This window comes from Salminus brasiliensis, chromosome 19, assembly GCF_030463535.1.
Source record: "Salminus brasiliensis chromosome 19, fSalBra1.hap2, whole genome shotgun sequence".
Lineage (NCBI taxonomy): Eukaryota > Metazoa > Chordata > Actinopteri > Characiformes > Bryconidae > Salminus > Salminus brasiliensis.
In genome coordinates this window covers 30,950,217-30,964,523 of record NC_132896.1, presented here as the reverse complement: position 1 = coordinate 30,964,523, position 14,307 = coordinate 30,950,217, and the positions used below count along the sequence as shown (strand labels likewise).

The 14,307-nt window shown below is 43.3% G+C and overlaps 1 protein-coding gene across 3 annotated transcripts in view; it reads left to right on the top strand.

Annotated features, from left to right (window-relative positions):
• fstl5 (follistatin-like 5) overlaps nt 1–14,307 on the top strand; it is a 178,200-nt gene that overhangs the window by 113,083 nt on the left and 50,810 nt on the right. For all 3 annotated transcript variants that reach the window (XM_072664010.1, XM_072664009.1, XM_072664008.1), the window contains exon 7: nt 4,766–4,932. In XM_072664010.1, coding sequence (XP_072520111.1) covers nt 4,766–4,932 — 167 coding nt within the window. The remainder of the gene's footprint in view (nt 1–4,765; nt 4,933–14,307) is intronic.

Below are 14,307 nucleotides of genomic sequence, written 5' to 3'. Positions count from 1 at the left end.
TCCCCACAGCAATTCTCCTCCAAAATCTAGTAGAGGTCACTGGTAACCTTGATTTTTTTTGTTATTTAGGGAGACCTGAGTGTTACTGAGGGACCTAAACGTGGTTCTTCTGTGTAGAACACAGTCACTGGGTTAGCCTGGTTTGTTATTCTAGCCACAGTGGAGAGGTTTCCAACACTAAGTCGATTGCAGGCTATTGAGGATTATATCAGTTACATAACTAGATGGGTACATGCATGGAACACAGCCTGAATCCATGTGACCTCAATTCCAGCCAATATGGTTGGCTCGCTGATCTTTTGGTCAGGTTCAAGTGTGAACTGGGTGGCTGGTTGCTTGTGCTAGGCTTACAAGTTCAGCATATTACATTGGTAGTATTAGGATATTTTAGGCCTATCCCTAAGAGTGGTCTCCAACCTTCTTTCTGGAGAGATACCATCCTGCAGGTTTCAACTCCAACCCAATTCTAACGCACCCCTTTCAGCCAGTCTCGGAAAGTAATAGTTGAATCATGGGATGGATTAGGGTTGGATCCCAAGTCTGTGGATCTCAAGGTTTAAATGAAGGGTCAGTGCATTCCACAATATGCCACAGCTGCCTCTGTCCCTCCTATCCATCCATGCAACTCAATACCCCTCCCTGCTCCACCTCATGCATTGGAAATGCTCTTTGTTGGCACTTCAGTTGCTACTGTTACTGCTTCCTGTTTGCCTTGCCATCTCACTCATTGAATGGGGTGGTGAATCCGGGGCACTGGAGGTGCAGGCTGCTACTGTACTATTATCCTCCTTGTGCTGAAGGCAGCTCGGTGAAAAGGAAACCGTAACCGCCTAATTTGTTAAATTAACTTTTAATGAGGGTGCGGCGAAGAAAAGGCGAGAATGCCGCTTGCGTGGAAAGAGGCATGTTTGTCTCGAGCCTAGGCTTGTTATAATTTCCAGGCTCCATAATTGTGTAATCATTCGAGATAACCCCCACCAAGCTCCGTTCTCATTTGTTTCCACCAGAATTCAATTATGTTTTCCATGTGTGTGTGTGTGTGTGTTGATGTATGTGAATTTAATTACGCTCTGTCAGATATCTTAAATAATGCATTTGTTTGTTTCGGCGAATGATATTGCACCAATAATGTGCTGGTTCATCTCCATTCTCACTGTTCTGCATTGTTCTCCTACACTCACATTCCTAATTTACTGGGATGGTTTCCTCAGTTCACACTGCCCTCGAAAGTTCTCCCTCATTCCCACTGCTTCTGTTTGGGAATTCCACCTGTTCTACAATGTCTCTTCAATGTATGCTGTTCTAGAATGGCTGGACCATTCATTTTCTCCTCTATCCTCCTCTAATCACAATATCCTGGAACACCTCCCTCCATTCTAATGGGTCTGTATCTGCTCGAGTTTCTCCAGACCCACCCTTCTGCAGTGTTCTCCTACGCCCACATTCCTAGTGTTCTCCTCTATGTCCACGGTTCTGGAATTGTAGAATATTCTAATATATTGAAAACCACCATCATCGCTGATCTATAGTGTTCCTCCTCCTCCTTCTTCTCCATTCTTCTCTTCTCCATTATCATGTCTCCTTACTGCATTCTCACTGCAAGAATGTCCTAGAACGTTCTCCTGTAGTTTCATGCTTCTGGAATAGTTCTAGAATATTTGAATCCCTTTCAGCCATTATAAAATGTTAATATGCTCCATTCAAAGTGTCTTCAAACGTTCCCTAGTGTTCCCCAAGTGTTTCTTTTAGACTCACACAATCTAGAACATCCCTCATTCAAACTACTCTATAGGTTCAAGCTGTTTATAAGGTTCCCTCTATTCAATCTGTCCATAGAAAGCTCTTTATTCCCACTTTTCTGCTGCAGTGTTCTCCTAGACGCATACTCTTCTCAAATGTCCCTCATTCAAACTGTTCTAGACGTTCATGCTTTATTCATAGGTTTCTGGAACATGTCCCTCCTAACATGTCCCATTCCCACTAACCAAAAGGGTTTATACATTCTCACTTCTCTAGAGTGTTCTCCTACACTCTACCAGAATGTCCCTTCTGCAAACTCTTCAAGCAGTTTATGGTCCAGAACGTATTTCTCCATTCGGACTGTCCTCAAAAAGGGGTTCTTCTACAGGGGTTTTCCTCCTCAATTCACTCTGTCCTCAAAAGTTCTCCGTCATTCCCACTGATTCTGCAATATTTTCTGTTTCCACTGTTCTGGAATTGGTCTAGAATATTTAATTCCCTTCCACCTGTTCCACAGTGTCTCCTCAATTTATTCTGTTCTAAAATGTTTGGACCTATCCTCAGAAGTTCTTCTCCATTCACACTATCCTCAGAAGTTCTCCTCCATTCACACTGTCCTCAGAAGTTCTCCTCCATTCACACTGTCCTTGAAAATGCTGTCCTCATGCTCACGCTGCTCTCAGCTGTTCGTACTGTTCTATTGGGTTCAGCGAATGATATCGCGCTAGCTATGCGTCCACAGGCGAAATGTACTGCAGCATCGCGTCCCATCATGCCTTACATTGCTGCCTGTTCTTGATGGGCTTCTGCATTAGGCTTCATTTGTCTTCTTCTGATTCAGAACTCTCTGCTCATTTGCATTTGCTGATAGATGCCTGCGTTTCTCCCGGGGAACTGCCACTGCACAGGAAATGAAAAAATTGTTCCGTTAATTGCGTAGACAGTGCCGTTATCAGATCTCATTCCGTCATGACTCACAGTGGAGAGGACCAGGGCCGTCCGTGGCGTGTTTGCCTTTTGTTAATCTTTTAACAAAAGCTCAATGCGCCTCCATTATAATTGAATGCGTAGGCTGAAGTCGGGGTGTAATTTGCGGGGGGATTACATACTTGCTATTTGGGAGTGGAGGGCTTTAACGGGTATTTGGCTTAATAGGTTTAAAATAAAATGGCTGAAAATCGTCACAATTATTTAACACACAGGTTCCTGATTCGGTCCCTGGGGACGTCCAGCTGGTGTGTATGATTATGCTCAGGCTCTGAAAGCTTCAAGTAATCATTGTCCTGTTGTCCTTGATTACATGGTTCAGGTGTGTTTTGCGTTCAGGAACGGAGCTGAAATGTCAGCTGTCTGCATGGGTTCGTCCATGGCTGTGGACCTCTGATGAAGTAATAATACTCTGTTGAGTGAAGGTCAAGCCAGTTATGAGATTAAATACATAGGAGGGACAGGTTGAAGTATCTCTGGAGAAGCCTGTAGTGATGTTCCCACGGTACTATGAATGGTGTTCTCAGTAATTCCTTCTTTTCAGCTCAGAGCTACACACCAAAGAACACACACTCAACACAGACTTCTCATTACAGTACAGGTGTGGAGGCAAGGTGGAGTCCAGTGCTTAGCAAACCAACGTTCTCCAAGAAGTCTTATTTGGTTGATGTTTGATTACTGTGTCCGGTTGTCAAGTGCCTCTAGAACGTTCTCACTTGTTTCCCCCTGCAGTTCTAGAATTTATGCACTGTTACATAACGCTCTCATTGGTTCCCATTGTTCTACAATGTTCTACTAATTCACACTGTTCTAAAATGCAGACCCGTCTAGAAAACTCTGCACTGCCTAGAAAAATCTACACTGTCCAGCCACACTGTTTCTAAAGCATTCTCACTAAATGGTTCTACAATTTCCTAAAACCATTCACCTGTAAAGTTCTTCTCCATTCTCACTGTTCTGGAAAGCTAGGCCCCATAGAAATGTTCTGTCTATTCCCTGTAAGCGCTGTTCCAGAGTGCTCCCTCACTCACACTCTTCTATGTTCTCCACCACTGACACTGTTCTAGAATGTGCCCATCCATTCAGACTATCCTCAAACGTTCTCCAAGTTCTCTCATTGTTCTAGAATGCTCTCTAATGTTCTCCTAATTCGCACTGTTCTAAAATGCAGACTCGTCTAGAAAGCTCTGCTCAGTTCACATCATCTACACTGTCCAGCCACACTGTTTCTAAAGCATTCTTCACTAAATGGTTCTACACTTTCCTAGCACCATTCACACTGTACCTGAAAGTTCTTCTCCATTCTCACTGTTCTGGAAGATGCCGCCCCATTCACACTGTTCTAGAAAGCCAGGCCCCATAGAAATGTTCCCTCTATTCCCTGTAAACACTGTTCTAGAGAACTCCCTCACTAACACACTTCTATGTTCTCCACCACTGACACCGTTCTAGAATGTGCCCATCCATTCAGACTATCCTCAAAAGTTCTCCAAGTTCTCTCATTGTTCTAGAATGCTCTCTTTTGTTTATGCTGTTCTAGAATTTATGCACTGTTACATAACGCTCTCATTGGTTCCCATTGTTCTACAATGTTCTCCTAATTCACATTGTTCTAAAATGCAGACCCGTCTAGAAAACTCTGCTCAGTTCACATCATCTACACTGTCCAGCCACACTGTTTCTAAAGCATTCTTCACTAAATGGTTCTACACTTTCCTAGAACCATTCACACTGTACCTGAAAGTTCTTCTCCATTCTTACTGTTCTGGAAGACCCCCCTTCACACTGTTCTGGAAAGCTAGGCATAGAAATGTTCCCTCCCTTTTTACATGTTCTGTGGTTCGAGAATGCTGTTCTCCGTCCATGCGGTTCTAGCATGTCCCCATCCGTTCACAATGTCCTCAAACGTTCTCCTTCATTTCCATTGTTCCAGAATGCCTTGCAGGTTATAAAGGAATGCATTAAAAATAACACACACACATATATACATATATACATACTCTGACTGACTGACACCCCTCTCACACTCTTTTCCCAGAGGTGTATCAGCTGAGTCTTGCTGAGGAGCAGAAAGTGAGCATCACCACAGTAACGGTGGGTCAGAGCGTGGTGCTGACATGCGGCATCACAGGCGAGCAGCGGCCGCCAATCATCTGGAGACGCAACAACCACGCCCTCAACACCCTGCAACTGGAGGACATCAATGTGAGTGGCACCTCTCAACACACACTCTGTCAGTACACAGTACACACTCACTCACACGACACACTTTTTTTTCTTTTACCCAGGAGCACTGAAGTGTGAAGGTGAAATGATGTCTATTCCTCTGTGTGTGTGTGTGTGTGTGTGTGTGTGTGTGTGTGTGTTGTACATGTTCAGAATTGTCCTGATTTTGTAGGAAAAGGAAAGGATAACCATGCTTCAGGACATATACACCTACATATACACCCTGAAAATTAAAGGTTCTACAAAGGGTTGCCATAGAATAGTGCCACAGAAGAACCTATTTTGGTTCCATATTGCTTCCATATACATTATATTATTTTTAGGGATATATATAAATATACAAGTCATTTCAGAATATCATGACAACCTACCTAACAGTGGGGATAACCACGCTTGGATGAGGCTAGCGAGACTATATCAGGTGATGGAAGGTGTTCATTACAGAGCTTAGCTGCTCCACTGTGGCTCCTTAATTGCTCTGTGCCACTCACCAGAGTTGCCGTTCCCCTCTGGCATCAAAGGCCTGTGGGACATTCTCTATACACCTTCACTACGACGTCTTAAGAACTTCCCGCAAACGTAGCGGTTTCCGAGATGCTACCACCTTTCCTTCACCCGGTACCGTACTATCATGCCCTTTGGGACATCGGTCAAATGGTATCCTTTACCCATGACGATGGTTGTGCACTCTGCTACAGCTGACTGGTGTGCTCGCTCATGTGGCACCTGTGATGTCCCGGGCCTAGTTGTTTCCAGAGGTGAACCAGAGGTGGTCGTAATGTTCTGATATGACTGTGACAGTGGCCGAAGCGTAGTTCTAGAGCCATTGTAGTAAAGGTGTACCGAAAATGGTCTTTTCGCACATTGAGTGCCTCCCAACAGCATAGCAGTGGTGCCCTACTGGCCATTGATGCCAGAAGGGAGGTTGGTGGTTCAGAGCAATCGCTGCATCACTGTGGAGCATATACAGTGGGGGAAAAAGTATTTAGTCAGTCACCAATTGTGCAAGTTCTCCCACTTAAAAATGATGAGAGAGGCCTGTTATTGACATCATAGGTAGACCTCAACTATGAGAGACAAAATGAGAAAAAAGATTCTGAAAATCACATTGTCTGATTTTTAAAGAATTTATTTGCAAATAATGGAGGAAAATAAGTATTTGGTCAATAACAAAAGTTCATCTCAATACTTTGTTATATATCCTTTGTTGGCAATGAGGTCAAACGTTTTCTGTAATTCTTCACAAGGTTGGCGCACCATTGCTGGTATGTTGGCCCATTCCTCCATGCAGATCTCCTCTAGAGCAGTGATGTTTTGGGGCTGTCGGCAGGCAACACAGACTTTCACCTCCTTTCAAGGTTTTCTATGGGGTTGAGATCTGGAGACTGGCTAGGCCACTCCAGGACCATGAAATGCTTCTTTCAAAGCCACTCCTTTGTTGCCCTGGCAGTGTGCTTGGGATCATTGTCATGCTGAAAGACCCAGCCACGTTTCATCTTCAATGCCCTTGCTGATGGGAGGTTTGCACTCAAAATCTCACAATACATGGCCCCATTCATTCTTTCATGCACACGGACCAGTCGTCCTAGTCCCTTTGCAGAGAAACAGCCCCAAAGCATGATGTTGCCACCCCCATGCTTCACAGTTGGTATGGTGTTCTTTGGATGCAACTCAGCATTCACTCTCCTCCAAACACAACGAGTTGTGTTTGTACCAAATAGTTCTACTTCGGTTTCATCTGACCATAAGACATTCTCCCAATACTCTTCCAGAACATCCAAATGCTCTCTAGCAAACTTCAGACGCGCCCGGATATGTACTGGCTTAAGCAGGGGAACACGTCTGGCACTGCAAGATCTGAGTCCCTGGCGGCGTAGTGTGTTACTGACGGGAGCCTTTGTAACGTTGGTCCCAGCTTTCTGCAGGTCATTCACTAGGTCCCCCTGGGTGGTTCTGGGATTTTTGCTCACCGTTCTTGTGATCATTTTGACCCCACGGGCTGAGATCTTGCGTGGAGCCCCTGATCGATGGAGATTAGCAGTGGTCTTGTAGGTCTCCCATTTTCTGATTATTGCTTCCACAGTAGATTTCTTCACACCAAGCTGCTGCTATTGCAGATTCAGTCTTCCCAGCTTGGTGCAGGTCTACAATTTTGTTTCTGGTGTCCTTTGACAGCTCTTTGGTCTTCACCATAGTGGCGTTTGGAATGTGACTGTTTGAGGTTGTGGGCAGGTGTCTTTTATACTGTTAACGAGTTCAAACAGGTGCCATTAATACAGGTAATGAATGGAGGACAGAGAAGCCTCTTAAAGAAGAAGTTACAGGCTTGTTTGTAGGTGACCAAATACTTATTTTCCACCATTATTTGCAAATAAATTCTTTAAAAATCAGACAATGTGATTTTCAGAATTTGTTTTCTCATTTTGTCTCTCATAGTTGAGTCTACCTATGATGTCAATTACAGGCCTCTCACATTTTTTTAAGTGGGAGAACTAAGTGGGTGACTGACTAAATACTTTTTTCCCCCACTGTATATATACAGTAGAGGGACATATGTAAGATGCCATGTCTTGAATAGCGGTGTGTGTGTATGTGTGGATGTTGGGGACCTGTGTGCTATCTTTCTAGTAGTGTTTCATTAGTGTCCTCTCACTCCAGAGGGTGAGCCCATGATTTATCGAGACTGATTATAATAATGATAAAAACATGTCAAACTATGATAAATCACACACCCCAACCAGTGTTTCCAGCAGAGACAAGAGAGATGGGAAAATGAATTCCAAACCAAAAGTCAATCCCTATTCCATGGCACCTCGGGCCCAACACACGTGCTGCAGCCGTAATGCACACAGCCCTCTCCGAACAGCCACCTACGCGAGCCCCAGAGTGTTAGTGTGTGAAAGGGTAAAGGAAGGTGGGAGCTTGTGTATGTATGGACTGTATCATTCATCATCGCTCCAGCTCAATAAAGAAACCCATTAATATGAGTAGAGGCCCAACAGAAAGTGCTTAAGGAGAGTGGAGGAGCTTTGTCAGCTTTTAACTCAGGCTGAGTTAGCCTGGCAAAACAGAGTACGTTCACTATGAGAGGTGAAGATGCTTCATGAAAAAAGGGTGTGAAGAAAGGGCGTAATGGATGGTCACTAAGAGATAGGCATAGACACTGACATGAGGACCAAAGAGACAGCCACATCCATCTTGAAATCCACTTACTGCTTATTTACTCTAATAGATAAATAGACAAAAGTATTGGGACACCTGCTTGTTTATTGTTTCTACCAAAATCAAGAGTATTAAAAAGTTTGTTCTTCTTGAGTTGGAGTAACTGTCTTTACCATCCAGGGAAGAAGGCTTTCTACTAGATTTTGGAGCTGTTCTTGCATTGCTGTGAGGATTTGATTCAGCAAGGGATGGAATGTGGATGTTAACCTCCTCACCTCAACCCAAAGTATTATATGAACCACCAACCATTATTCCAGGGACCATAGTTCCAGTGCTCCACAGCTCAATGCTGGAGGGGGGCTTCATACACCTCTAGCCCATACCTAGCATTATGCCAATAGGTTCCAGAGAGCCCTATTCTATTGGCAGTACTTCTCCATTGGAACTAGACATGCTGGGTCTGACTTAAAGTAGCTCAGTGCATTAATTAAAAGGGGTGTCCACAAACATTTGGACATAGTGTTTAAATGAGTAAAATACCTTTATGTAGCATGGCGGTTCTTCACACCCACATGTCTCTGTTAACATGGTTCTTTATGGTTCTCCTGTGACACTGTTTAAAGAACATTTCGAGGCAACTGTATTTGGAAGAGTGTAGCGTACATGCTTGTGTACAAATCTTTGCATTCCCAGACAGTGTCCTGGCTCACCTCTCCAGCTGATCTGTAACCAAGTCAGCGATGCGCTCAGAGATAGCGCTAGCACCTCCCGCTGCTAATACAGCATTAAATGCTGATGAGCTTCTAAAGTCTGTGCGAAGCTCCAGGCAGCCAAGATCCATCTCTGGCCTCATCTCCCTGAGCTCTGCCAAACCTCAGAGAGCGGCTGTTCATCAGCCAGAGAGCACACTCTGAGAACACACACTCGTACAACACTTAGCTGTAGAGATGGCTTGCTTGCTGCTATTGACTGAGCTGTATTCTGTAGCTTTGGCTGTAAATAATCTACAGACTCTGTGCTGAAGCTCATGAAATATCAGAGAGAGAGAGGAGCTGCTCTAGGATCCTTTTCCTTTTCCTCATGGCCCTGAAGCAGGCTGCCCTCTCCAGCACTTTAACATTATCATGCAAGCTTTATAGCTCCCAGGCTGCAGTCATGAAGGCCATGCTCTGTCCACCTTGCTTATACCAGAGCCTCACATTCATTAATTTTGTTTGCTGTGTACTTCCAGTGGAAACAGGCTTTAAGTGCAGTTGATTCATTTTTTCAGGAGATGTTTCTTAAGACATTTAGTAACTTGTGGAAAAATGTCCCATCAGATTAACAGCACTTACAGCCTTAAGAGCTTTCTAAGAGTGTGAAGAACATCAAGCACCACCCTCAGAAAAGAAACAGACAAAAGAACAAACTTCGCTGATGGCAAAGCGGCATGGCTCGGGATTCGAACTTGCGGCCCTCAGGCCATGGCGGTCTGAGTTAGACCACACAAAGGCCAGTTCCTGACTTTTGCACACTGACTCGTACTGTACACTCACCTACTGAACCATTTTTGGTTCCATATCTGTTGATGAAGGTATATATGTGAGGAACATTTTAAAGGTTTAAAGAAGTAAGGGTAGACGACTGCTGTGGAAACGGATCATAACGTAGCTAGATCTACTAACCCAGCAAGCCTCCAGGCTATTTAACCATATTTAGAGCTGACTAGAGCAGAGCTAACTAGCTTTCCAACACAACACAAAAAGCCTGGAGTGTTGTGGGGTCACCATGGACCTGCGAGGAAGGTGCTCAATTTTAAACACCGATCCAGACGTGTACACATCTCCGCTTACCATTTTTTATGGAGGGAAAACTCAGTTATGAAGCTCTGGGGAAGCGGACTCGCCGGGTGCTTGTGAGGCTGTCGGGTAAGACGTTAGCATACGAGCTAACCTAAAAGCCCCACTTCCCTGCAGCTTCATAACCGAGCCAATTCGGGGTAAGGATGCCCCGGTGTTGGTTTCCCTTCCACAGCATGGTAAGAGCAGACGTACAGATGTCTGGGTGGCTGTTTTTTTAAATGTAGAGCCTACATCAATGGATCTGCAGTAGAACCGGAAGTTCTAACCCAAAATTGTTATGGAAAATAAGGTGAATACTTGAAATTCTTCTGCTTATTACACCATTCATTTTCAATTTTTTTACAATTCCTGCAATTGTTAAATAATGAATACTGAAGTAAAAGGGTCAGCATTTCAATGTTGGGCCATCACAGGTCGAAGCTATTATTCTCAATCACTGCGCATTATGCTGACTGATTGGCTAATTGATCTTATGAGGAATTATCAGAAAATATCCTAAGCTAGACTAATTTTTGGAATTCGTATAAAGGTAATTGTAACAGTAGCGCTTACCACTAATAGCACCAATACTTGGCTTTAATATCAATAATTCATAACCCATCATCCAACTGTTATAATGGCAGCAAAGCGCAGTTACTCTGAATGATTAGTCTTCCAGAAATGAGTCACTCATTATGGATTCGTTCAAACACAGCTCTTCCGTTAGTGTTTCTCTCTCTCCTCTAACTTTTAAACCAGTCCACGGTAAGAAGCATGGAAATGTTCACACACCTATGGCAACAGTCCAAAAATGAGTGGATTTCCAGATCATCCCAAGCCGGGCTCGAAGCAGAAGCCGCTTAAGCGCATTAAACGTGAAAATGAAGGCTCTTGCTGCGTGTTGCATCACTGTACACAGCTGGGCCCATTAGGATTCTTCCAGAGAGGGACCGGGGACTGCACAGCCAGTGAGATGACCCGCTGTTGAATACATGGAAAACACACTCGTATTTTATTTTAGTCACACATGGTACGAGTTAACTTGCAAATGTCTCAACTGCTGGAAACTTTTCAAATCCAATTTTCTGGAACTTGTCACTCTTCTGAATATTTTTTTTCATCCGAGAGCCGATCCACCGAGGTGGATGTAATAACAACATGTCTGGAATTCATAAATTTATGGTAGAAAATGCATTTATTAAGTATTTTAGGTTGTACTTTAACAACAATTGCTAAATTATTGATGTAAAAATGTGCAGATGTGGTTTTACAAGTCTATTTACCACCCTGTTATTTTACCCCACGAAGGAAATATGCTGATTGTTCCTTTTATGGGGGGCTTATTGAAAAAGAATTATACACCCTGATGGTATTGGCTGTTTTTTCTGTTGCTGTGACAGCCAGCAGCTGCATACCATAGCCTATCCTAGCCTATCCTGAACTTTTTGAATCCGATTTTCTGGCACTTTTACTCTTCAGAATAATTATTATACGAGAGCTGATCCACCGAGGTGGATGTAAAAACAGCATGTGTGGAAATTCTGAGCTATAACGGTTGCAGATTAGTATTTCAAATGGTGCTAAATAATAATGGCTAATTACGTGGCTTTGGTTGAGGTTTAAAGGTGGGCTTCTTGAAAAGCCCATTGTTTTTATTTAGTGACAGCCAACGGCTGCATCCTATAGCCTAGCCTAGCCTGGCCTACCCTGGCCTGCCATAGCTTCTAACACTGGATAGTGTTGCTGTTCTCTCTTGGTCCTCTTGGTATATAGTCGACATGGTGTGTTGTTAGCTAGCTGAAGAGATTGTTGAAGGGTCTGATGGGTTAAACTTTTAGCCTAGCACCAGTTTGCTCCAGTCAGCACCTCTTTAAGCAGCCTAGCATTTTTTTTAGGTTGTTCCATTTTAGGCTTGCTTTCACGTTCTCCCTATGCAATCATTGCATTTAGCCTCAAATGCTTTCGCTAGTAGGCTGGGTGTATATAAATGAAGGGTTTTGAGTTCACCCCGTTGCTGGTTTAGTGTATGAGTACATACACGTTTCGTAGCCACGTCATGTACATTGTGATCTCATTATGATTGAACAGAGGTGTGGGCATGTGACTGATGGTGAACAAAGGCACCAGTTATTATGAGGGTTGATGGTTGAAAAATCTCTGGTAGAGCAAAACACAAATGAAATGTGTACGATAAACCATTGACTGCCAGAGATGTGCATCACTGTATATAAGCTTTTCCAGCTTGGTCTTAACCTGCTGTCTGTACTGATTTCCTCCCCACAGATCCCATCACAGGTAGGTTTCCTCACCTGTCCACAGGACTGCATGCCTACAATCCTTACCATCACCATCACAAAGCCCCGAAGCTGATCCGGCCTGGCTTTATATTAAAACTTTATGATTTACACTACACTTTATCTCTTTAAGCTGTCTTCAACTATCAGAATTTTGTCAAAGGCATGCTTGTTGACTGTCTGCACTTCCAGGCATGCATAGGTAACAACCCTGGCTTGTTTTCTTAAGATTTTGACTGGATGTGTCTGAATAATGACCTGTTTTCTTAAAATCTTGACTGAATATGTCAAAATAATGGCCTATTTTCTTGAGATTGTGACCGAATGTCAAAGTAATGGCTTGTTTTTGGAGATTTTGACTGAATATGCCAAAATAATAGCTTATTTTTCTATGAATTTCAACAAATAGGTCAAAAATAGCGTATTTCCTCAAATATATGAATATGTAGAAACAAGGCTTATTTTCATAGAAAAACCTCACAATTCTGTCATATGTTATACCTGATACCTGATGGAAACAGGCTTTCATAGATTCAGAGATGCCATAAATTTTTTCAAATAAATTTTCTATTTAATTTTCTAATTTTCTAGTAAATTTATGAACAATGTAGCTGATGCTACATTGCCCGACAGCCGACATGCTCAGTGGACAGTTCCAGGTCCTCGGCTCCACCACACCAGCTAAGAGACGTCAGCTAACAGACTAGAGTGAGAGGAATAGAGCGCCATCTACCCACACAGAGAGAAAGCAGTCAGTTGTGCTCTCTCAGACTCCAGCTGCAGATGGCAAAGTGCATGGCTCGGGATTCAAACTTGTGACCCCCAGGCCATAGTGGGAGCACGTTCGACCGCTTAGCCACTAAAACTCTAGATGCTGTAGATTCGATTTTTTTAATTAGCCCCACACTTTTAGTTCTGCTCCCTCTGAAAATGACTCTGGCATTAGTAGTCCTACTCTTACCCACAACCTAGACATAGTCAGCGTCCCAAGCCACACACTTTCATACTTGATGCATTGTGGTGGTTTACATACTGTACATGTAGTCTAGAAGGCCTATGCAAACCACTGGAAATCCATAATGCACAGTGTTGCTCACTGTGAGAAAGCTGACATGTGGACTGAAGGCTTCTCTGTTCTCTGTGCGTCACTGTTGGGAAGCAGTGAAGTCGCTCAAGCCACAGCGCTCCGGTTTAAAAAAACTGGAGGAAAATTTTGTGGTTGGTTAGGTTAGGTCATGCAGAGGAGAGTAAAGAGAGAGAGAGAGAGAGAAAGAGAGAGAGAGAGTGAGAGAGAGTGGCCAGCCGGGGGCCGTATTTGGTCTTTAGAGAGATTGTCATCTATTAATATTCAGCCAGCTTAACATTTCTGTTCCCTCCCCCCTCACTGCAGTACTGTAGTGTGTGTGTGGAGGTAAGAGAAAAGGGTAAGTCAGGAGAGGAGAAAGTGGAGGGGAGAGGAGGGACGGAGAGGCCGAATGTGGCATTTTGTCACCTTTTTTCATTTACGAGGGTGAAAAAAATACACAGGGCTGCTGGCGAAATGACACCATCAATTCCCATTGTGCTCTGAGGCTGAACACCAACTGTGCACCAAACAAGAAAGCACAGTATAGCTCCAGCCTCCACTCCCACACTCGCTGGGAGTTATCCATGACAGAGGAGACGGTGGCCGTGGTTTAGAACATGTAGAACTATTACACGAGCTATATCCAGTGATAATTACGTTAACTATGAGAAACTAGGATTAAAAATATTTGTTAAAAAACCTAGATGGAAACGAGACGAGAACTAAACAAAAAGTAACAATCACAAAATGTATTACACTTTACATCAATGCATAAGGAAACAACTCTATTTTCTCAAGATGAACTGAATAAGTATATAAAAACGCCAATTTTCTTGGAATTATGACCGAATATGAACGTGTTTAAAAATGGCCTATTTTCTTGAAATTATGACTAAAAATGAATATGTATAAAGGCCTAATTTTTTAAAAGTATGACTAAATAAGTCTGAATAATAGCATATTATTTTGGAATTATGGCTAAATATGTCTAGTTAATGGTCTATTGTCTTGG